General features: G+C 35.8%; 1 protein-coding gene across 3 annotated transcripts in view; it reads right to left on the minus strand.

Moving 5' to 3' along the window:
* LOC141587212 (ent-kaurenoic acid oxidase-like) overlaps positions 1-18,108 on the minus strand; it is a 52,827-nt gene extending 34,719 nt beyond the window's left edge. For 2 of the 3 annotated variants that reach the window (XM_074408663.1, XM_074408664.1), the window contains exon 1: positions 17,817-18,107. In XM_074408663.1, the coding sequence (XP_074264764.1) occupies positions 17,817-18,055 (239 nt within the window). In that variant the 5' untranslated portion in view covers positions 18,056-18,107. Of the gene's footprint in view, positions 1-17,816 lie in introns of all 3 variants that reach the window. The other variant, XM_074408665.1, reaches the window with a different exon arrangement.
* Positions 18,109-23,318: the final 5,210 nt, after the last annotated feature.

The following is a 23,318-nucleotide window of genomic DNA, read 5'->3' on the forward strand; positions in this document are numbered from 1 at the left end:
CTTGGCAGCCTCAGCCTCAGCAGCCTCAGCAGCCCTTGCCCTCTCAGCTTCCTCCTTGGCCGCCTTAGTCTTCTCAGCAAGGGTTGCCCTCTCCGCGGCCACCTCTTTTTCCTTCTTCACCCTTACCTCCTCCTTGGCCTTCTCCTTCGCGGCTTCCTCTTTAGCTTCGAGCTTGTCATCAAACAGCTCGTCAAATCTGTCCCACGGAAAGAAGCCATCAAGAGGGAAGAGCTCCTCAATCACTTCCGGCAGCGGCTTCTTCGGCCAGGTCCCGGTATTGGGCGCACATGTTAGGGAGGAGAACGGTTTGGAGTGTCTCAATGTCCTCCTCCCTTTGGGCGATGATAGCATCCTTGTTCCGGACCACCTTCCCCTGGGCCTGGAACAAGCCCCTAAATTCGTTCCTCTGCGTAAGGTAAAGGTCGGCGTGCTTCTGAACGAGGTCACGCATCTCCCGCAGCCTTAGCGGCTTCGGCCGCCGCGGCCTCGGCCTTGGCTCTCTCAAAGAAGGACCTCCTTTTCAGCGTCCTCCCCGAGTTTTCTCTCGGCACGGATCGCCTCCTCCGCCTCGGCCTTGGCCCTCTTAGCCTCCTTGTTGGCCGCGTCGAGTTCAAGCCTTAGCCTCTCAAGCGTGGGCGGCTTCACCATGGTCTTCTCTTGATCCATAATAAGAGCACCGGCCGTATCAGCCCACTTCGCCAAGAACCCGATCAAACCTAGGCCCTCCGACTTAACGGAGGGGGTAGGCTTCGGGAAGGAGGTGACAACGGTGGCATCTTGACCACTTGCTTGCGCAGCTTTCCCCTCGGCACGCCGTTCAACATTGTGTCCGGTGGACGGCAGCGGTTGATCTACAAAAAATTCAATCAAATCATCCATGTCAACATTCATGGACAAACCAGAAAGCCTGTCATCAGGAACGCCCAATGAGCCGGCTAAGTCTGAGCCATAGGATAGATCAGTACCAGGCTTGGACTTCTTGGTCGGAGGGCCCATTTCCTTGCCGCCCTCGGTAACACCCGCAGCAGCAGGGGTAGACTTCTTCCTCTTAAGGACAAGGGGAGATCCCTCCGCATCGGAGTCCTCCCCATTGGTAATGTCAACAATCACCACCGTCTCCTTCTGGACTGAAGGGATAGGAGGAACAACTGATGTCGACGCCGTCGCCGCCGAAGACTTCGCTTTCCGCGTCCGGCGCGGCATGTTACTAGCGACCTTCGCCTAGGCCGCCTCCACATTCAAGCCTTTCAGCTGCTGATCCATGAGATCATTCGGCGACGTTCTGCGATCACGGACCAGAGCCTTAGGATGCAAATCAGCAACGGTCTTGTCCTTGTGCAGCCCCATTCTCCGGAGGATATCCTCAGACAGGTCCGGTCCAAAGTGGTCTGCGAAGGAAACACAGCAAGAGTTAAGTATAAGAACTAAATCAAAATTCAAAGAAACAGAAACATTGAAAGCATAGATGGGCCTCACACCGACCCCACTCACCCTGTGCTAGGGCCGGTATAAGGCCGACATGGCAGAGCAGCTCATCCTGAAGAATGATCTGCGTCGGGGGAATCCATCTTTTCGGCAGCCCACTCTTGTCCACCTCAAAAAGCCTCATCGCCAGCTTCTCATCCGCATTAAGAGGGACCTTGTCGGCGTCCATCTTGAGCTTATTCCGGGTGACCCATCTGTCATGCTCCGCCTTAGTCTCGCACCGCAAATTAACTTGGTGCTGAAAGGACCGGGGCAGCGGATAGTCATCCGGCACCTCAACGTACACCCACCGATCTTTCCAGTCTTTGCAAGAAGTAAGCTTATCAACGGAGACGTAACCCGGCTCCATTTGCACGCTGTACCATCCGACGCGACCAGGAAATGACGGCCGAAGGTGGTGAAGCCGACGGAATAAATTGACCGTTGGGACCTCCCCCTTGAAGAGACAGAGCCAGACAAAGCCAATTATGGTCCTGATAGCCAAGGGGTGCAGTTGGGCCACGGCGACGTTCATGGCTCTAATGATGGCCATAACATACTCGTTCAGCGGAAACCGGAGCCCGTACTCCAAGTGCCGGATATATACGCCGATGCAACCCGGTGGAGGGCAACCCGGTGGAGGGCAACAGACGGCCTGACCCTCCTCAGGGACAACAATTTTGTATCCCCTGCCGAAGTAGAAATGGCCTTCGAAGAATGTTTCGCCGGAACAACTGGCGAATTTATGGGTCCAAGCACGATCAGGGCCGGCCTTACAGGCGTCGCCATGATCCATGATGAGTTGCCTCTCCTCACTAGGACGGATCCTTCCAACATCCTCGCCGACATCATCAAAATCCTCATCAGTTTCGGCGTCATCCTCCCAATCCTCCAAAACTTTTGGGTCAACCTCGGGAGAAGGGGACCTAGGGCCCCCAGACCTTAGCGGGACGGCGGCCAGTGCCTCCCCCTCGTCAAGACGCGACGGGGAACCCCCCGGCGCGGGTTTACTAGGTCCGGCACCAGCAGAAGACATGTTTACAACAAAACTTACAAGTTAAAAAGGGAAAAATCTGGTTGTTTACCTTGAAGAAAAGGTCTAGCCGAAGTAACAATTCCGAAAGCTAGAGAGAAGTTTCGTCAAAGAGGGCTAGAAAGAAGAAAATTTTTAGGGAAAATGAAATTGGTGGCCAATTTCAGGGACTAACCGCCCTATTTATAGGGGAAAGCCCATGAAGAAGGACCAATCAGGGCACAGCCCATGAAACGTCGTCAATCGGCAACGACACGTGTCGACATGCAACCACGGAATGTCAATCGTTGCAACAGTTGAACGTCAATCAATGCAACAGTGACCAAGCGTCTTCAACACGCCCCTTCAAATCTCTCTGCCCATTCATCTTCCTCAACAAACTCCTAAGTATCTGTTCTCCGCCGGCCACATGATCAACCAAGCTTGTCAACACCGGCTGGGGGCAATCAAAAGCACACGGCGCTCACAACCTCGGTCTCGGCCAGCACCACTTTCTTTTCCACATCTGATGTCCATTACACATCCATGTGGAGGGGGGATATGGTACGGCCTAAGCAGAGCCACGCCGAGGTAGAAGAAGCCGGGGCAGAAAAATTTTGTCTTACGCAGAATATACGCTCAACGTATATCGGAGCCCATACCACGGCATAGACTACGCTGGGGGCAAATTGATGGGGCATATTCTGCACCCTCTGACCAAGTCAACACATTGAGCAAGGTCAAAGATATCCACAGCAAAGTCAACGACTTAGACAGCTTAACCGACGCAGCCTGTCGGCCTGTCTCTTATGCTTCGGCTGGGGCAACTAGCCAGCCGGGGCACATATCCGCGAACTCATATCCAAGACCCCTCGGCGGCGAGTCAACAGGATCCGCCGGCCTGCCATAGGTCCCTCGGCCGAGGGTAGCTCAGTCTTTCCACCTGCTAGCCACTTGGCCACTTGGCCACTACGTGACAAAAGGGGAAAGTCTATAAATACTCCTCAACCCTCATTGAGGAAAGGATCCACAACTTAACCTAAGAATCACTATTCATCTGGTAATATCTTCCTTATCTCTCTACAATACATACTTCGCCAAGTAACCACAACTTACCTCTCTAAGTTACTGACTTGAGCGTCGGAGTGAGTTCGCTCGGTCCAAAGCCGAGCCCTCAGTTTGTTCACTGTTTCAGGAGACCGAAAGGAGAAGCCAACCAAAGACGTCATTCTACAAGCACGGGTGGTAACAAATAACTGCTCTGGAATTACACCCGGAACAGTTAATTTGATGATGTGTCATCTGACAAACCTCTTTCGAGGTTCATCTACTGTGGATGCCTTAAGCTGTAACCCTTATCATCCATGAACCTCAACACACATGTCCAACAATAGAGGGTTTGTAGACAAACCTCTAAAATAATGGACACATCATCTTACAAACCTTTTGACAAACCTCTATTATTAATGCCCCACCTGAATCCTCTCCATTTTAATAATATTTTCCTCCAATTTCCATTTTTCATTTATTTTTATACATAAATCTAGAATCATTAGATATTGTCATATTGGCAGAATGCGATCTCAACCATAGAAAGGAAATGGGTTAACTATTTATAAAATAAGGACCTGAACTAATCACATACACCGCATCTCCTATATACTAAACGATTAACACATCTTCAAATTCTCCCGCTTAAATTTCCCACCTAAGTGCTATTCTACTGGACAATATTTACTTTCTAATTAATTAGTGTTCACTATCTATATTTACTAAGTATTAAACAATATTTATCTCCTAATCAATTTTATAACATCAATCATTATTTAACTTTTACGTAAATAAGGCTAATAAAATATCTCATTGGAATTATATATGCAAATTTTCTATCATTTTTAAAATAGAGGTAAACTGCATTATAGTAATTAATTATCAAATTTTCTAATATACTCCCTCCATTCAACTTTTATCACCACACTTCAATATAATACCCCTCACATAAATTGGAGAAATAGGGTGATAATTGTTGAATGGAGGGAATATATATTTAAATATCGTGTATTTACATGAGAGTTATACTAGTTAATTATTAATTAATCTCCATTAGTTTTGGCAGTTTTATCGGTTATGCCCTTTCGAATTATTTTTTTGTTGCTTGGTGCTCTTAATTATGTGTTGCCACATGAAATATTTTAGGAACGGTATTAATAGGCTCACTGATGATACTCCGCAGTAGAGTACTATACTAGGTAGGTGTTGGGTCCTGCCCAAATAAAGTCACTTAAACTCACATGTTTTGTGATTGGTGGACATAATCATGCGATAGGGATCTGTCGAAGTGACGCTAACCTGGCAAATGGGTCATTCCGTCATTTAGATTTCGGCTCCGATTAAATCGGTTTAGTTTTAATCGGGGTTGATCTTAGTTTAGGCTTCGGTTCGATATCAATTAGGGTAGTTCATTTCGTTTAGGCACTTTTATCGGTTCTGCTATTTTGAATCGATTACGGTTTGAGTCGGGTCAAGATCAGTTCAGGTGAATCATGTCATAATTTTCATGAGCTAAGAGTTAATCAAATTATGATAATGTTCCATATACTAATTAATTTGAAGCCTTGAAGGTAATAATTCAAATTATCATTAATAAATAAATAATTAATGAAAATCCCATTAAAGTGAAAACAAATACATTATTTAACCGTTGCCTTCAAATTCCATTAAAATTGAATTTTCATTCCAATATGACTAATATTAACAAAATGTAAATAAACAACTCTATAGGGATTAAACTCATAAAAAGTAATGAAAATTTTCACATAAGACAGTTTCACGATAATAATAACATGAAATTGAATGAAAATGTAATCAAAATGTGGCGTTAATCTTTGAATTTATGGATTAATGGGTATGATTTGTAGTAAGATGACTAGTTAGTCTTGCATTATATTAATTTTAAGAATAATTAGGGTCTTACCTTTCAGGATTTGACGTGAAAGTGAAAACAAACCCATCTATATATCTATATATACAATAAAAAGGTAAACTAATCACCTACCTTTATGCCACATCAACATTTTCAATTATCTACACAATCCTCCTCCACATCACCAAGTCATTTATTACGGAGTATTAATAAGAGACAAAAAAAAGTTAATAAAGGAAAAAAAAACAAAGCACTAAATATCACCATAGTTTTAGGCTGTCACAGTGTTTGTTATTTAAAAAAATAAAAAAGTAAAGGCTAAGCAATTTGTAAGACTAAATACAGACTCGAACACCACAAACATTAAAATTTATCTTTTTAACTTTAAAGTAAACTAAAGACAAATAAAAACTAAATATCAAAGTAAATTCTAAATTTTAATTTTAAGATTTTATATTATAATAAATTATCTCACAAAAAAAACAATTGAACATATAAATAAGGTTTTACTATTTTATTGTTACAACATCATATTAATTTAATTATGCCATATTGTTGTATAATTTTACCCGTTAGTTTCAATGAATTGGTTACATATAAAAAGAGCTTAAAAAAATAAAAGAACATAGTTCTTTCATATAACGTAGTAAATTAAAATACCATAGTAGTACCAGGGCCGTCTCGGAATTTTGGGGGGCCCTGTGCGAACTCTAGATATGGGGCCCCTATATAACATTTTAAGAAACAAAATTTTAAAAAAGAAAGAAAAAAAATACATAAATGTGGCTACTAAGTCTTGAACCTGAGATCTCTTGTCTAAAAACCTAATTGTTATCCATCAAGACACTATCTTTCATTGAACATTTAGTGTACTGTACTTATTTATTCTTACTTTTACTTTGATTTCTGACCCAAAAAATTGGGGGCCCTGTGCAGCCGCTCGGCCCGCACGGGCCCAAAGACGGCACTGAGTAGTACAAGGATAACATAAAGAGCATCAAGCATACTCTTCTAAAACCACATTATCATATGAAACAACAAAAATTATATTGCAATGAAAAAAAAATTAATACAAAAAAAAATCACGGCCCACCATAAGTGGAGTTAACGTGAAACTGAAAGGGTTACTAATGAAAACTAGTTTTAATCCCATGCAAAAAATGCACGGGTATTTTAAATAATGAATTTTTACTAAGAAATTTGAAAAGAGTAAACATTACGTTCATAAATACACTAAGCTAGATATGAAAATACATTACTCTACAAAGATTGAAGAGTAAAATTATATTATACATAATCTGAAATCACATTGTATTTAGAAATCAATTTTCCTTTTGCAAGTTAGTTTTTTTTTTGTTGACTTAAATTTGTACAAAATTAAAAGTAGTTTTTTTCCTATATTGTAAAGTAATTTATTAAAATTTAATGTGTTAATACAATAATGCAACGTTGGTATAATGTTTTGTAAAATTTAGTGAATATACATATAAATTTGTAAAACTAAACGCGTAAAAGAGAAGAACTGAAATTAATTTATTTGTTTTTTCAAATGGTCCCCACCACTAACAAAACAAATGTATTTTTTCCTAAAATCTCTCGACCAATCAGAAAGCTTAAAAAAAACTCAGTTTTTATACTATTTAGATATATGAGAAACAAATTAAAAGTAAAAAATATAGGCCAACTGACTTATCGTCTATTCAATTAACACGGTTAATTTTATATCACAATTCTCAATGTCTAATTAAGTAGTTCCACATTACATTCATGTGGTATTACGTCTACTTACCCTGTTACTCATATAATATCTTAATTTATATAAAAATAGATATTAAAATGTTGTTATGCTTCTCATCAAACGACATGAATTATAATTAAGATGAAAAAGTTTTGTGTGTCAGCGTTAACAATAAAAATTTCAAAATGTTTCATATTAGTGACTAATGAGGTTACACTTATGCATAATCTCAAACAATTAATATTAAACGCACCCGTGATTTTCACGGGTAGAAAAACTAATTATTTTCTTATTTTCTTATATTTTCATTTTCTTTAATTATGGTGGCGGTTGGTGCCCTATCACTTTCCCGAATTAGAAGAGTATTGACCATTTTAAAGTTTATAAGCTTTTACCAATCATAAGTTCAAAGTAGAACTAGTTTTATGCCCGTGCAAATTTGCACGGGATTGAATATTTTATCATTTGGCAAGATGCATAAGTATTGGAGAAAAAAAATGTATGATGCAATAGCATACAATAGTATGAGATAATGCAAGATATATAATATTTTGTAAAGTTCCTATCAATTACAAACATATATACTCAATAAACGGAAGCCAACAAAAAACTAATAGCGTCTTACAAATGTCCTTTCAGATTTATTTTATTTCCGAATCATTAATGTTATAAAATTGTCATTATTTTATTAATCTTTTAATATGTTTTTTTGCAAATTCAGACAGATTACAAACCATCGAATTAAATATTTTATAAAATTACATGGTATAGAAATATTAGAAATTAAAAATTATCAGTTAGTCTTGCTGAAGACAGGTTGGAGCAAGTGACGGGTAATGTCACTCACAAAACGGATAGGGGGGAGAAGGTGGGGCACCCTCATGTGCTTCCCTTTCTCCTCTATTTGGGTCATTTGTGAGAGGAAATGGTATCCGTCACTCCAAAGTAACGGATACGTGTCGTCTTCAATGAGATTTTGTGAAAAATTATAGTGACAATTGGGTCCCACCATTATCATAAGAAAAAAAAAATTCCTAAATTTAGGGAGTCAATAAAAAAGCTTAAAAAAAACTTATCCTTTATATATAGGGGCTTTTATTGACGTAGTTCAGGTCCATTAATATCGAAAAGGCTACAGTTACACTGAGTGTATAGAATCTTCTATACACTGCGAGTAACGTTACGACACGTGGCAATTGTGGGATTGAGATAGAATATTTTTTAAGTTTGATTTAGTCAAAAATTTGGGAGCCATAATTCAAAAAATCAATCTTCAAATTTGAAACTTTTCCTAAATTATTATATGCCATAATTATTAAGATTGCCTAAGATATTATTTTTTAAGTTACTCTATTATTTTGTGAATTTTATTCCGGTTTTATGTTTTTTCCCTAATAGCAAAGTTAGCTAGACAGTATGTCTCCTCCCACCACCCACGCGTAGGCACCGACGAAGACTCATGCCGGCGACCGCCATCCCCTGCCGCCACACCTCCCACGTGCGACCACAACCACCAGAAGCAACGACCGGGGGTTAATCTGAAAACCCTAGTGCGTTGGACGCACATCGTACAAAAGTTTACAGCGATAAATTCGCGATGAACATTGTACAAGAATTTGATCATTGTGTATGTTAGCAAATCATTTTTTATTACAAAAACCCAATACCCTAATTGAAGACTATAAGTATCAAATCAAGTTAAATGAAATAAATTTTTGTAGTTTATTAATAAAACGGATTAATTCTTGTTTGATATAAAATTTGTGATTCATAATTGAAAAGTTTGTGAGAAATTTGATTATGGTTTGACGAAGGAGAACCGATAATTATTTTTTCCTTGATATCAGAGTTCGATTTCTCATGGTGTCATTAACCATAATTTTTTTTTATGGAAAGCAACGTATGATTTTTGTTTTTTTTTTGTTTTTTTTTTTTTTTGTTTTTTTTTTTTTTGTTTCTAGTAGATAACTGTGTAATTGTTAGGGTAGAAATTTTAGGAGATATGATAATATTTTGTTAAGATTTAATATAAATTATTATTATTATTATAGGAAATATAATTATTAGTTATGACCATAATTAATAAAGATTTTAAAATTTTCCTTTCCATCTTTCCCACCAAAGATGATTTTTTTTCCCTCCAAAGCTTTTAATATTTCCCACCATAAATACAAATAGATTTCTCCATATGTCAAGTTTTAATTGGTGGTGTATAGAAGATTCTATACACCGAGTGTAACCGTAGCATCTTCCCATTAATATGCATAACACGATGATGTCTTTGAATAGTAGTGGTAGTCTATCTTTTCCCATCACGATTCGAGGACCCTAATTTATGGGGTAATCAATTCTTATGGTTAAAAATGACCATCAATCAATAGCTAATAGAAAGAACACAAATTCTCATTTGTGACAGGCTAAATCCATCACAAGCTTGTAACGTGAGACAAATTTGCACGTGGGAGGACAAGCAAGTAGGGCAAGTGGGAAGGAATTGTGAGACGTCACAAGCTTGTGACCGTTACAAGCAAGACGGATTGAAGAAAGAAATGATGCAAACTGTGTGATTCTTAGCCATTAGAATTTATGGGTCCCTGAATTTTGGCTATGGCCCCTCTAATATCGTGGTAACAGGAGAGGATGTGCAATAGTTAGTTGACAAAGATACTAATTTAGTCGATATATGTCATTCATGTAAGTCCATTGTAGGATTGGAATATAAACTCAGAGATTGTATTTGTTAAAAACAAAATTTAAAAATAACTAATAAGAGATAGGGTTTTTATATCCTTAGAATGAAAAAAATTATATTGCGACAAAATAAATACATTAGAGATTTAAGAAGTTTTAAATAATGTGATAACAAGTATGCATGTACACAGTGATTGCAAGGAGATTTGACTAATCAAAATAAAATTAATGATTATTAAGTACAATAATTTTTAAAAGGACGTCAAAAAGTAGAAAACATATTACATTTTTTTTAATATTTTCAACTAAATATGTATACGACAACTATAAAACATATGCCTAGCTAGATATTACTGTTAGTTAAATATATTATACTCCCTCTCATTCACAATAAACGTCCCATTTCATTTTGTCACAAATATTAAGGAAACACACTACCCCACCATATAATTAAATTTGGACCACACAAATACACTACCTCACCATACAATTCAATTTGGACCACACAAACACTTACCAAAAAAGGAAATAGGGAGGTTATTGTGAATAGACGGAAAAGGAAATAAGGAGGTTTATTGTGAATGGGAGGAAGTATGTAGTTTCAAAAAATAAAAGGTCCAAATTTCTTATAAATATGTTTGACACATAGCTACATGTTTGATACATAAATATCAGACGTTATACATTAAATATTGAAAAATGCATCAAATTATATTCACATAGTTTTGAACAAATATTAATTGATTTGGAACATAACGTATCGTGAACTGTTCTAACTTAAGAACTTAATGTTGATTATTGCATTATTCGAATATATTTATTTTAATTAATATGATATTTGATACGTAACAAAATTATTTATATAATAATGTTGATCATGAATAACTAACTATTGCTCCTTAACAAAAATTAAAACTGTATGTATTTTATTTTAAAATATTGAAGTTAAACCTAAGAAAATAAGATTTGAGAAAGTTAATTTATTTTTATTTATAGGTAAATATATTAAATGTCATATATGAACTAATTATTTTTCTTCACTTATAATAATAAAATTTTCAAACAGGCCACCTGAAGCGCGGGATATTACTTAGTATCACTTTATAACCAAGGGGGTTACTCCTCTTACTGTCAATTGGTTTTATAACCCTGCTACCCCCTGCCTCGCTCGTACCTCTGCTTCCCATGCATGTATCTCCTTCGAACCAGCCAGCCACCCCCTTACCTCCACCTTTCCGTATTGCAATCAATCTCTCCCATAACATCATCAAACCCAATCCAAAATACGCCAAACTTGCCCTATCGTCTACTGCTCACGTCACCCCTACGACCAAGCAAGCCCTCCCTGACCCTCGTTGGCGTGCCGCCGTGATTGACGAGAACCAAGCATTACTTCGAAGTCAAACCTGGACCCTTGTCCCTCGTCACCTAGCCCAAAATTTTATTGGATGAAAATGGGTATGTCGAATAAAATACAACCCCGACGAGAGTCTGAAACAATACAAAGAACGTCTCATCGTCAAAGACTTTCATCAAAGACCCGACATCGCCTACTCTTAAACATTCAGTCCGGTCTTTAAACCAACTACTATTCGTCTCATCCTCACTCTCGTTATCACAATCAATTGGCACCTCTATCACATTGACATTAACAACTGCCTATCTTCAAGGCCGCCTTGATGACACCATCTTTATGAGTCAACCTTCTAGCTTTGTTGTCACAGACAAACCCGATCATGTCTGTAAACTAAGAAAAGCCATCTACGGTCTTAAACAAACATTGCTGCCTGGTATACCGATCTATAAACTTATCTTCTTGCTTTCGGTTTTCGTAATTCACTTTCCGACCCCTCTCTTTTTATTTACAGCACTAACAACACACACATCGTACCCCACATCACCCATATCCGCAAAATCATTACCCGTATTTACACTAAATTTTATCCGGAAGACCTTGGTCCTCTATCGTTTTTCCTTGGTATTGAGGTCACCCACACTAAAACTGGCCTACACCTAAATCAGACCAAATACCTATCCGGCCTACTTCACAAATATAATATGCATGAAAGTAAACCTGCATCAACACCTATGCTCTTGCACCCTCCTTTGACCAAACAACCCGACCAAACTATTGACAATGAAACTGACTATCGTGCTATTGTTGGTAGTCTTCAATATCTATCCCTCACACGACCCGATATAGCCTTCTCCGTCAACAAATGAGCTCAATATATATCTCACCCCACGGCTTCTCATTGGGCACTCCTGAAAACGTATCTTGCGCTATCTTAATGGCACACTCCATATTGGCATCCAACTTACTAAAATGTTTCCTCTATTCTTTCACGCTTTTTGTGATGCTGACTGGTCTGGTGACCCCAATGACTACGGCCCCACCATGGGCTACCTTGTTTACCTTGGTAACAATCCCGTCTCATGGTCCTCCAAAAAGCAACGAGCATTTTCACGGTCTTTCGCTGGAGCCGAGTTATGTGTTATAGCTGATACAACCTCTGAAGTATTATGGCTTACGTCGCTACTTCCTGAACTTGGCATCTCCGTCACTAAACCGCCCACTGTTTATTGTAATAACCTTAGTGCAACACACTACTCGACCAACCCTGTATTTCACTCTCGCATGAAACACCTTGCCCTTGCTTCCACTTCGTCAAAGACCATGTTTGTCTCGGTTTCTTTAGAATTCAGCACAATAATGGTCCGGACCGACTTGATGACATGCTCACAAAGCCTCTTCACAAGCCGCGTTTCCTCAAATTAAACTAACTTCCAAGATTAGAATACCTCACAAACCGTAATCATCTATTGTTAGCAATGATTTTGTGTATAACTGACTAGCTTTATTTACTCCTTATTTTGTGGTGAATATCTTGCATATTGTCAATTAGTTTATTGAAAATGTTTCTACTAACTTATTTTCACTCCTAGCCCAATGACCAATTTCATGATGCCATGTTGATAAGAGACTAGGACATTAGGGTTTTAGAGAGCAAAATATCACGCCCAATATGATGAACAATATATAGGCCACAAATACTATCCTACAACCAGTTGTATAGTAGCATTGTACAACCGCCTCAAAGTTGTTGAGCTCTTATACAAAGTTGTTGAAGTATTTTACAAGTTATTGAGTTATTTTACAAAGTTATTGAGCTTAATAATTATTCTGTTAAGCTCAATAACTTTGTATCATAGCTCGATAATTTTGTTAGTAGAGCTCGATAACTTTATAACAAAGCTCAACTATATTAAATAAGTTATATATACAACCAGTTGTATAATACATTAACTGTATATAGGCGGCACACTTATCAAGGCAATAGCTGTCAAATTTTGGCAAATATCAAATTTATTTTTGCTCAAAATTGATTGCTAAAAAGAAGGATAAAATAACTTTACAATCTTAGGCCTCGTTTGATTGATACGAGAATTAAACTGATGTGTTAATTTGCAATGCACGAGAATTTAATTCTTACATTAAAATTCACGTGAATTACAATAATCCGTTTGATTGTGAAGTTTTACTTTCTTAGAAATTTTCAATGACCATGAGGGGGTAAGGTGGTAAAATTTCCCTATTATGTAAGAGTTGAAAATCCTAGGAGTTTTAAACTCCCCCATTTTACATCCCTTCAAAAAAAAAAAAAAAACTCCCCCATTTTACAAAAAATGGGGTAATCAAACAACCTCTAAAATCCCAATTCATAGGATTCTAGAATTCACATGAATTGGGTGGGCAACCAAACGCAGTAGAGATCACTTGTTCCACCCATCTTATGTCTCATTTCCTTAAAATCTTGACACATCACACTTGAAATAATAAAAATAGTAATATTGTATCTTAAAGTGTTAATGTGTTATTATGAGAAATAATAAGACACTAGATAAGACATGAAATGAGACAGAAGATCTGCTCTGAACCAAACGAACCCTTTAACATATTTTATCCAAAACAACCCTTAAATAGGATAATTCCAAAAAATATTTGGGCTTTATTATTAGTCATTAGATTACGTTATCCAAAATATCCATTAAATAAGCAAAATATCTAAAGTTACACTTTATAGCTATAACATTGTTATAACATTGAGTTTGTTTTCAACAATTCAATAATAAGCTTACCAGTTATTTCAATTAAAAAATGTCTTCGCACAAAAATAAAATAAAAAATGTCTCTATCTGATAATAACCCGTATATTTGGGTTTGATACTTGCCTGACTCGCGATTCGTCATGTACATGGGTAAATTCATTGAAATTCTTTATTTAAAGAATATTAAATTAATACAAAAAATGATAAATACAAGAAATATAAGCTTACCAATTATTTCAATAAAAAATTTACGCAATTTATTTTCGCAGTACATTTTTTTACTCATCATAGTACTTTTTACCTATTATTTTCCATTCGATACCCTTGGATGAAAACTAGTGTGTACTACATTCAAAAAAAAAAAAAAAAACCCAAATGGTCTACGTAGTACAGTACTCCTAAGTCCCAACCCCAACCCACCACCACGTTCAAGTGTTCAACCACCACGGCACCACCATACACCCCACGGTCATATCACCGCAGTTAGGTCGCCATCCCACCCGTCCCCTCGTTGTAGCAACTGTTTCATCCCCGTTTGCGTTCAACCCTCCGTCCCTCCACCTCCTCCAACAAACCCACCCTCGTCGCACCATACTGACCCTCCGCCAGCCACCGGCCACGCACCATACTTTCAGCCCCTTCTGCGGGAAGCCCGGAAACTAATTCGTTCTTCCCCACACATACACGCACAAACCCGTCATTTTTGACATCAGTGGAACCATGTATGGTGATAATAGTTGTCGACGGTGGAATAGGACGGTCGTTTATCGCGGTGATTAAAGTAGTTGTGGGTCGGAGAGTAAATGGAAAAATAACCAATTAGATGGCTTCTTCTTGTTTTTTGGGAACACGGCTTTTATAATTGATTGTCTACTTCAAATTGCATCTGGGTACTTGTTTGCTTTATAAGAAAATTATTGGTCTAAGATGCTATTGTTTGCAACTTCAAATTGATTGAAACCAGAGAAAAATGGTGTGAATTAGAGAAAAGAGATTAGAGATTAGTTAGAGAGGGAGAATTGATGAGAAAATGAGAGGGGTATAATTGTCAATAATGTACTGCGATGAGTAAAATAGGTACTGCGAAAATCAGCACCCAAAATTTATATGCAATAAATTAGATTAAAATATTAATTGTATTGACTATATTCCTCAGAATAAAAATTATGCAATATTATTAAGTTTCAAAATTTTGAGGTAAAATACGATATGGATATGCTTACATTGTTTGAAAGTATAGGTTTACCACATTCCCTATTTATTAAAATTATAGGCCGAAACTATTATTTTTCCGCCTAAAAAATATTTCCTAAAATTGGCCATAATATTTTTGCATATACTAAAGGTATGAATGTATGATGAGTAAATGGGAATAATTTTTTAGGTAAATATTTATAAGATTCAATATTTTACATCCCCATAAATTTATCTCCGGTCTTTTTATAATAAAGAAGTTCTTTTTTTTTTTGGTTTAATGAATTTTACGATAAAAATTCATTGACATTTTATGATAAGAAAGGTTGCGGTTAAAAATAGAGTATGTTATTAGTAAAAAAATTACATTATTACTTTCTCGGTAAAAGAAAAAAAAATCATTAAAAATACTCAATTTATGACTTCTTACGATTTTAATTTTATTTTTACAATCAAAATACAATGATAAGAAACTTGAAAAATAAATGAATTGTCAATTTAAAATTTATAAATATTACACTAAAAAATAAAAAACTATTTATACCGTTCATACATTGCACGGGGTCTACACTAATGACTATTTAAATGAGTATCATATCAATTGACTTATTGTTTGTCACGTGTTTGTAATAACTGATATTTCGTTTAGCGTTGTGATATTGAATTGACTATACTTCCTATCAAAACCAATGTAACCGTGGGCTCGGATATAAGTTTTAAGAAAGAAGGGTTAATCATGGTTAAGGATGTCATTGGGGTGGCAAGACGGAGGTGGATATAGGCTCCTTTATATCCGTATCCATCAAGAAAAACTTGTACCCATATCTGCCCCATCACCCATGTTGGATACAAGTTTTCAAAATCATACCCGCCCCAAGGGGTGGAAATATAAAACCATACTCACGTCACTTACCCATATATTAACCCGTTACACCATAATTTTTTTCGATAATTTTTTTTGTAAAAGTTAATTTAATCACTATTAATTCCCAGATTTTTTGAATTCATCTTTAATGTTTTAGTTTTCCAACAAGAATTTAGTAAAACGCTTTATAAAATAGTCATACTTAACATAATTATAACAAAAAAAAGTGTATAAAAATCATCATAATATTATTAGTTTTTTGAGAAATTCTCATTTGTACCCCTTTGGTATGGAGTTAAACTTGTCTCTCTACCTTTCAGGAAAACTCATTTGTACTTTTCAACTTCCTAGTTATTCTATTTATACCCTTTAATTATAGCAATTGATGAATGTTGAGGATGAAGTGAGGAAGAAGGTACAAACAAGATGAATATTGAAGATGAAGTGGAGTCATATAAAATGAATTTTGAGGAAAAAACGATATTTGTTGAAGAGAAAACTAGTATTTCAGTTATGGTACTTTTCTTCATATTGTTTACGTAGCCAGTAGCCCTTAACATCCTACTTGACGGTACTTAACATTTCTTCCCTACTTTATAATGACAAGCGAGAATACACTTAACGTCTTAAATGTTGGTGCTTAATATTATGGTCATGATTCCTATGTAACTAGGATGTTGAAGTGTAAGTTTTCCTTAAAAATAGGGGTGCAAGTGAGATTAGCCTATACTTGATACTTGAGGGATACAAGTGAGATTAACTAGTAAATTAGAGGTATAAGAGGGATTTCTTGAAAAGTAGGGGTACAAATAAGATTAGCCCATACCAATTAAGGGTACAAGTGAGAATTTCCCTTTTTTTTTTTTATCGTAGTTGCTCTTTCGTGGAAGTGTTTTACTCTTTCACGGATTTTTTTTTCATTTTTTTCCACGGTATGCTCTTTATCTCTTCCTCGTAAGATTAATCAAATTAATCAAATTACACAATTATGGATGCTAATTCTCATACCGATCAAGTAATAATTCTAATTATTGAGTTTATTAATTATATTATATCAAATTAAGGAATTAATTTACACTAGTTAAATTAGGGTTTGTTTTAAGGCCTCGTCGGCGTTGGGATGAGGCACAGCGTCCGACGTCGGCGTTAGAGTGAGGCACGGCGTCCATCGTTGGCGTAAGGTAGAGGAGTAAGCAAGATGCCGGCGTAAGGCAGAGGAGTAAGACGGAGGTGCGGTGTGAGTCGCTCATCACTTCATTGTGGTTAGACACGGTGTTATTAGGGTTAGACACAGTGTCTGTCTCTGACCGTTATAGGGGGTGTAAGGCAGAGGTCGCGCGTGAGTTGTCAACAGTGGTGTCGGTGTTACTAGTGGCGACCGGGGGGAGGGAGGGGGGGGGGGGGGAGGGTTGTCCAAAGTACATGATGGAAATCATTGTTCACGTTACTGCTTGTTTCTATTTTCGTTTTTTATCTTGTTAGATGTTTTGTAACTTAAGGGTATAATATTCATTTACGTCAATAAAACAGTAAAATATATCTATGAATAAGCACCACCCTAACCAAGCCATCATGCTTGACACATTAATCCCTCACCACTTCCATACCCATAAGCCCAACACCATCACCCTTAAAGGAGGAAAGAGTTTCCTTCATATGTCCAAGAACTCTAAAATTAATTAGTGATATAGAAAATACTTTATTCGCTTATAAAATGATGCAATGAATTTTTATTTTATTAATGTGGACACTCACAAATAAACTTAGTTGGATTATAAGATGCAAATGTGACACATAAAATAGGATAGTAGTAACTTACTTATCCATCTTGGACGTGATAAAACGATCGGGACGATGAAGGAAATGGAAGTACCATAAAAAAGTGAAGTATTCCCCAAATATAGGGACACCCAAGTGACCTGGTGGTAATTTAGCATTCAATAACTTACACCTAGCCCTAACCGAGGTTACATACCATAACTCATTCCACCACCAAAAGAGACATGCTATAAGTGGCCATACTAATGAATGAATCACATATACCATATTAATCTCCATTTTATTACTTACTTTTTTTTTTTAGTTTTTAGTATTTGTTGCTCAATTTTTTGTGGTCTAATTTTGGAGACGGTATAAATAGGCACATTGATGCCCATCATGGACGTCTGGAATGTGACATACAGCCTAACCTCAGCACTCAGCAGGTCATGTTGGGCCCTGTCCAAAAATTACAAAAACGCACATTTTTTTTTTCTATTCATGGCCATCACCTTCCAACAGGGATTCATGGCTCTGTTTCATAAATGGTATATTGGCCAAATTTCAGTATATTGGAGAGGTTTAACATGTTTAATTTACGAATATGTTATTTAGAGCGTTTGGTTAATGACATATTGAAATAGCATATTGGGGTCCGATATGCTATTTTGCAATATGCTGCTTCTACTAGCATATTAGGTTAGCGGATTAGAATGAAAAAATATTGTCATATTTACCCCTTTAAAAAATACTAACATTCCTTTTATATACTCCCTCCTATTCACAATAAACCTCCCATTTCATTTTGGCACAAATATTAACGAAATACACTACCCCACCATATAATTAAATTTGGACCACACAAATACACTACCCCACCATACAATTAAATTTGGACCACACAATTACTTACCAAAAAAGGGAATAGAGAAGTTATTGTGAATAGACGGAAAATGAAATAGGGAAGTTTATTGTGAATAGGATGGAGTATTTAATAAATAATTTATTCATATCCTTATTTGTCATTTTACAAAGAATCTAAACAATCTACTAATCTAAAACTGACAATTACCAAACACCTCTAAGACAATTCTGCTAAATAAATCTGCTAGTCAAACCCGCTAAATCATTATGCTAGTTAAATCTGCTTTCTAAATCTGCTTCTGCTAATATTAATCCGCTGTTTACCAAACAGGGCCTACAAATTTACAATCCATACTTCATATATGTAAGCGGTAAGTCTTCCTTTTAAGTATTCATTTTAAGTTTAAGACAGATTAATTACATATTACTTATGTATATAAAAATGTATAGGGGCAAACCCAAGATTTAATATCCGAGTAGCAAAAAAAAATTAGCTTATAAATATCAATAAATTTTGTAATTGAGAAAAATATACATAATTTGTTAAATATAATTCACAAATGTATAACAAATACAATAATCACTTACATAATAATATAAAATATTGATTGCCAAAAAAAAAGAGGAAATCCCCCTTATACTAAAAGAATAAGAAATCTCCAAATTTTCCCGCCTAAATAAATTTGGCTATAATTGAACTTTCTTTATATCATATCTGTAATTGGGCTTTTATTATATCATATCTGTAATTAGACTTTCATTATATTATACTTACAAGTTACAACTGGATTATACTGAAATTTCATTTTTCCATCGATTAATACAAAACATTAATAATAATAAATTTTACAATTAAATATCAAATTGAGTTAAATATTAAGTTTTATAATTGTAACTTTGTATTTTCTTTAATATTTCTTTTTAAAAACCGCGCATTCACGCGGAATCTATACTAGTATGCATGTAATGGGATTCGAACCTAGGACAAAAATCCATGGAATAACATTTACTTATCTATTATTCAGTAATATTTGGGGTAGCAAAACTCCGTCTTCTTAAGCTTAGAACGGATTGTACCATCTTAAATGAAAATTTGTGATCCACATATTAGGATAATATTACTTACTTTATAAATTAATTTATCTATTTTTATGTTTTCTTCACATTTAACTGCAAGGTTTTCATGATGGACAGTATGGAATAACTTTTCTTGTTACAATATATTTCTAAGACTTTTAAATGGGAATATAAGTAATATTAGTTTCATATGACAATTTGTTAGAAGTACTCCGTAGTTTTTAAGGTATTTAATGTTAAAATAATAAAACCTTACCATAAAAAAAAGTCAAATTAGAAGAAAATAAAAATGGAGAGTAGTGTGACTAGTGTCAAAGTATTCTTATTACCCAAAATCTATTATAAACGGCATATATTCGTCTATAACTAAAGACGGATCAAATACAATACCACATTTTTAATAGGACAAATAATAAGTAGGGTGGTGGGATAAAAAATGTCACCGTATTCAAGCTATTTGATCCGTCGTTAGCTATAAACGGATATATCGGTCTATAACAAGACTAGTTGTTCTTATTATTTGTCACTTGATACGGAGAGCATTAAAATAGAAACTTATTAAATCTCCAGGCCAACTAGACTCTCTAATCTCTATCTTTTCGATGTGTGCAAACACAAATTCTCATTATAGACGGACACTATCCGTCTATACGTATAGACGGATATCATTTCCCCTCACAAAATACCCATTTGTCATAAAGTGGGAAGCACATGGGGGGTGCCCCACCTTGTCCCCCCTACCCATTTTATTAGAGATCTTTACCCGTCTGTTCGTCTCACCCATCTATACCAAGACCTATTGGTGTGCAAATTAGGACCACATGGTAAATTTTATTTAAAATACACATATTTACCTCAAATTTAAAACGAGTCGAATAAAATAAATTGAAATATTTACGAACTAGCAAAAATCTTAGATATCATTTAAGATGAAATATATGCATAATACAAATTTTTAAGAGAAACGATCTCTCGTTAATGTTAATGAGAGACCTGAGACTCTCTCATAATTAGACAGGAGACTTATTACTCTACGCATGATAATTAGGCAACCGACTTACTCTACGCATAATAAGAACACAAATGGGTGTCTGTTTTCTGAATTGCCGGTGCACGTTTTAATAATATTAAATAGATGTCGATCTGAATTCTGATCAATGACAAGATCCTTTATCGAATTAGAGGTCAAGGTGTTATTCAATTATCGTAACTAGTTTTAAATCCCTGCAAAATTGCACGGATATGTATTTGGGTCAGTATTAATGTTTTTGGATGTATTTTTTTTTTTTTTTTTACATTTCTATTGTACTTATCTAGTTGGTCTAAATCAGCGATCTACATAATTAATGTTTAAACTTGTTACAAATACGTGTTCACGTGCAATGGTTTAAGAGGAAATAACAAAGGATATTTTTTTTTTAAAATATATCGTACTATCTAGTTTTTAAAAATTATACATGTAATTTATTCGCATTATATGTAATTCAATCCCGTAATTAAATGTAATTCCTTCTCGTAATTATGTAATTTTATTATTATTTAATTTGTTTTTTAAAATTATATAATTAATTTATCTGTAATTAGTTTCATTTATTCTGATTTGTAATTTATTCCGCTTATATGCCATTAATTTCATTTATTCGGAATGTATAAAATTATTTCATAGTATTTGTTCTAAGACGGAATTTGTCGCATGTTTGTATAGCCGGAATTCTGAAGAAAAAATACATTGCACACTAACGGGTTTCACCATAACATGTATTTCCAAAAAAAAAAAGCTGAATTAATAACGTGGCACGCCCTGAATTGAGTATTGTCTTCTGAATTAATAAAGATAAGATTTGCAAGCTAATCACATCTTTATCTTATACCTAAACATGCAACATCCACATCAACACAAAATAGAAAGAAATAGTGCAAACCGTTTGACGTGTCCAGCTAAACACCACAAATAGGATACATCCCATTATACCATATTATTATATACCTACATTTCAAATCTAAGAAATCACGTACTAATCCCCTATTTACTAAATGAATAGGCGATTTTACGTTTTTTTTCGCCAAAAATATTAATTTCTAACTGGGCTTTTAAGTTTTGCATTTTACTATGGGCCAAGTCTAACGTAAAAAATGAACATCAAATCTCATTGAAGACGGGCGATATCCGTCACAAGCTTGTGACGGATACCGTTTCCTCTCACAAAGTACCCATAGAGAGGTGAGTGGGAAGTACATGAGGGGTGCCCCACCTTGTCCCCTCTCCCTTTTTGTGAGAGCTCACAACTTCACAAGATTGTGACGGGATTAGCCCGTCACAAGCAGACTAGCTGAAAAATAAATGCCCAAAAAAAACGTAGTTGCTCTTTCAAATACGAATTTTACTTCTTTCACGTACTTTTTTCATTAGTTTTCCTTACCAAAAATTTCTCACCCTCTCTTTCTGACTTTCTCCCCAAATTAACAAACTAAAATCAAAATACTCACTTACTCACTTATTTCTCATATTAATCAATTAATTCAAGTAATGATTCTAATTTAGTTATTCATTGCATAAATTATGTAACAAATTAAGGAGTTGAAATTAATTTAGGGTTAATAAAAATTTATATATGCAAATTAGGTTTGTGAGAAAATGTGACTAGGGTGGTGGAGGCGGCGGAGGTCAGGCTTGTGATGGTCGGCCATGCAGGAAGGCGAGGGAGATGGGTGGTTGTCGGCGGTGCAGAGTGGCAAGGGAAGGGCAACAGGCTTAGTCGGGCGGATCGGGGGGGGCAGGGGTCTGTTTTCGGTGGGGCTGGGTGGGTGGCGGATTTCCGGCGGGTCTGGCCGGCCGGTATTGCCGGCAATGTACAGAGGAGTGGTCGGTGGAGCAGTGGAGGGAGGAGGCCGGTGGTCGTGGGTGGTGGTTGTTGGGAGGGAGGAAATTGAAGGAATTAAGTAAACTGTAAATATGTTGAAATGTAAGGGGTAAAATGGTCAATTGTGGTCATGATTGAGTAAATCATGTACATGATTGAGCATCACTCAAAAAAAATATAACGTCCTTCTATTCAAAATATGTGATATTAACAAGGCAAATATGTGATAATAAAGGAAGATTTAGGAGGGAGGAATATTTACTAAATGTTTACTAAAAGAATAGATCCGTCTTACCATGGGTATATAGAGATAATGAACTTCCAAAAATTATTGTCTTATATCATGTGATCTAAACTAGGAAATAAGACAATAATTTATAGACGTAACGCATTCAAGATTAGTAAATATTAAATCTGGCAAATTTACTGATAAGATTACTTAAAATCCCCTATCTAATGTAAAAGAATAGGTTGAACTCTAAATTTTTCCGCCTAAAATTTTAGAATCTAAAATTGGGTTATTATTATAGTCTATTCTATAGGTATATCTTGAACTATAAATAAATATAATCTTTTAATTGGATATATTCATAAATTGAAATGCTCACAATCCGCAAGATTTGCCTCCACGGGTTTTATAATAAAAAAAATTCATTGATTTTCTATGAAAATATAAGAAATTGCGGATCAAAATTACAAAATAAATAAAATGTTTTAAAATAAAATGATTATGAAAATGATCTCATTAAAATAGACATTTC

The sequence above is a fragment of the Silene latifolia genome, chromosome 6, assembly GCF_048544455.1.
Source record: "Silene latifolia isolate original U9 population chromosome 6, ASM4854445v1, whole genome shotgun sequence".
In the NCBI taxonomy this organism is placed as follows: Eukaryota; Viridiplantae; Streptophyta; class Magnoliopsida; order Caryophyllales; family Caryophyllaceae; genus Silene; species Silene latifolia.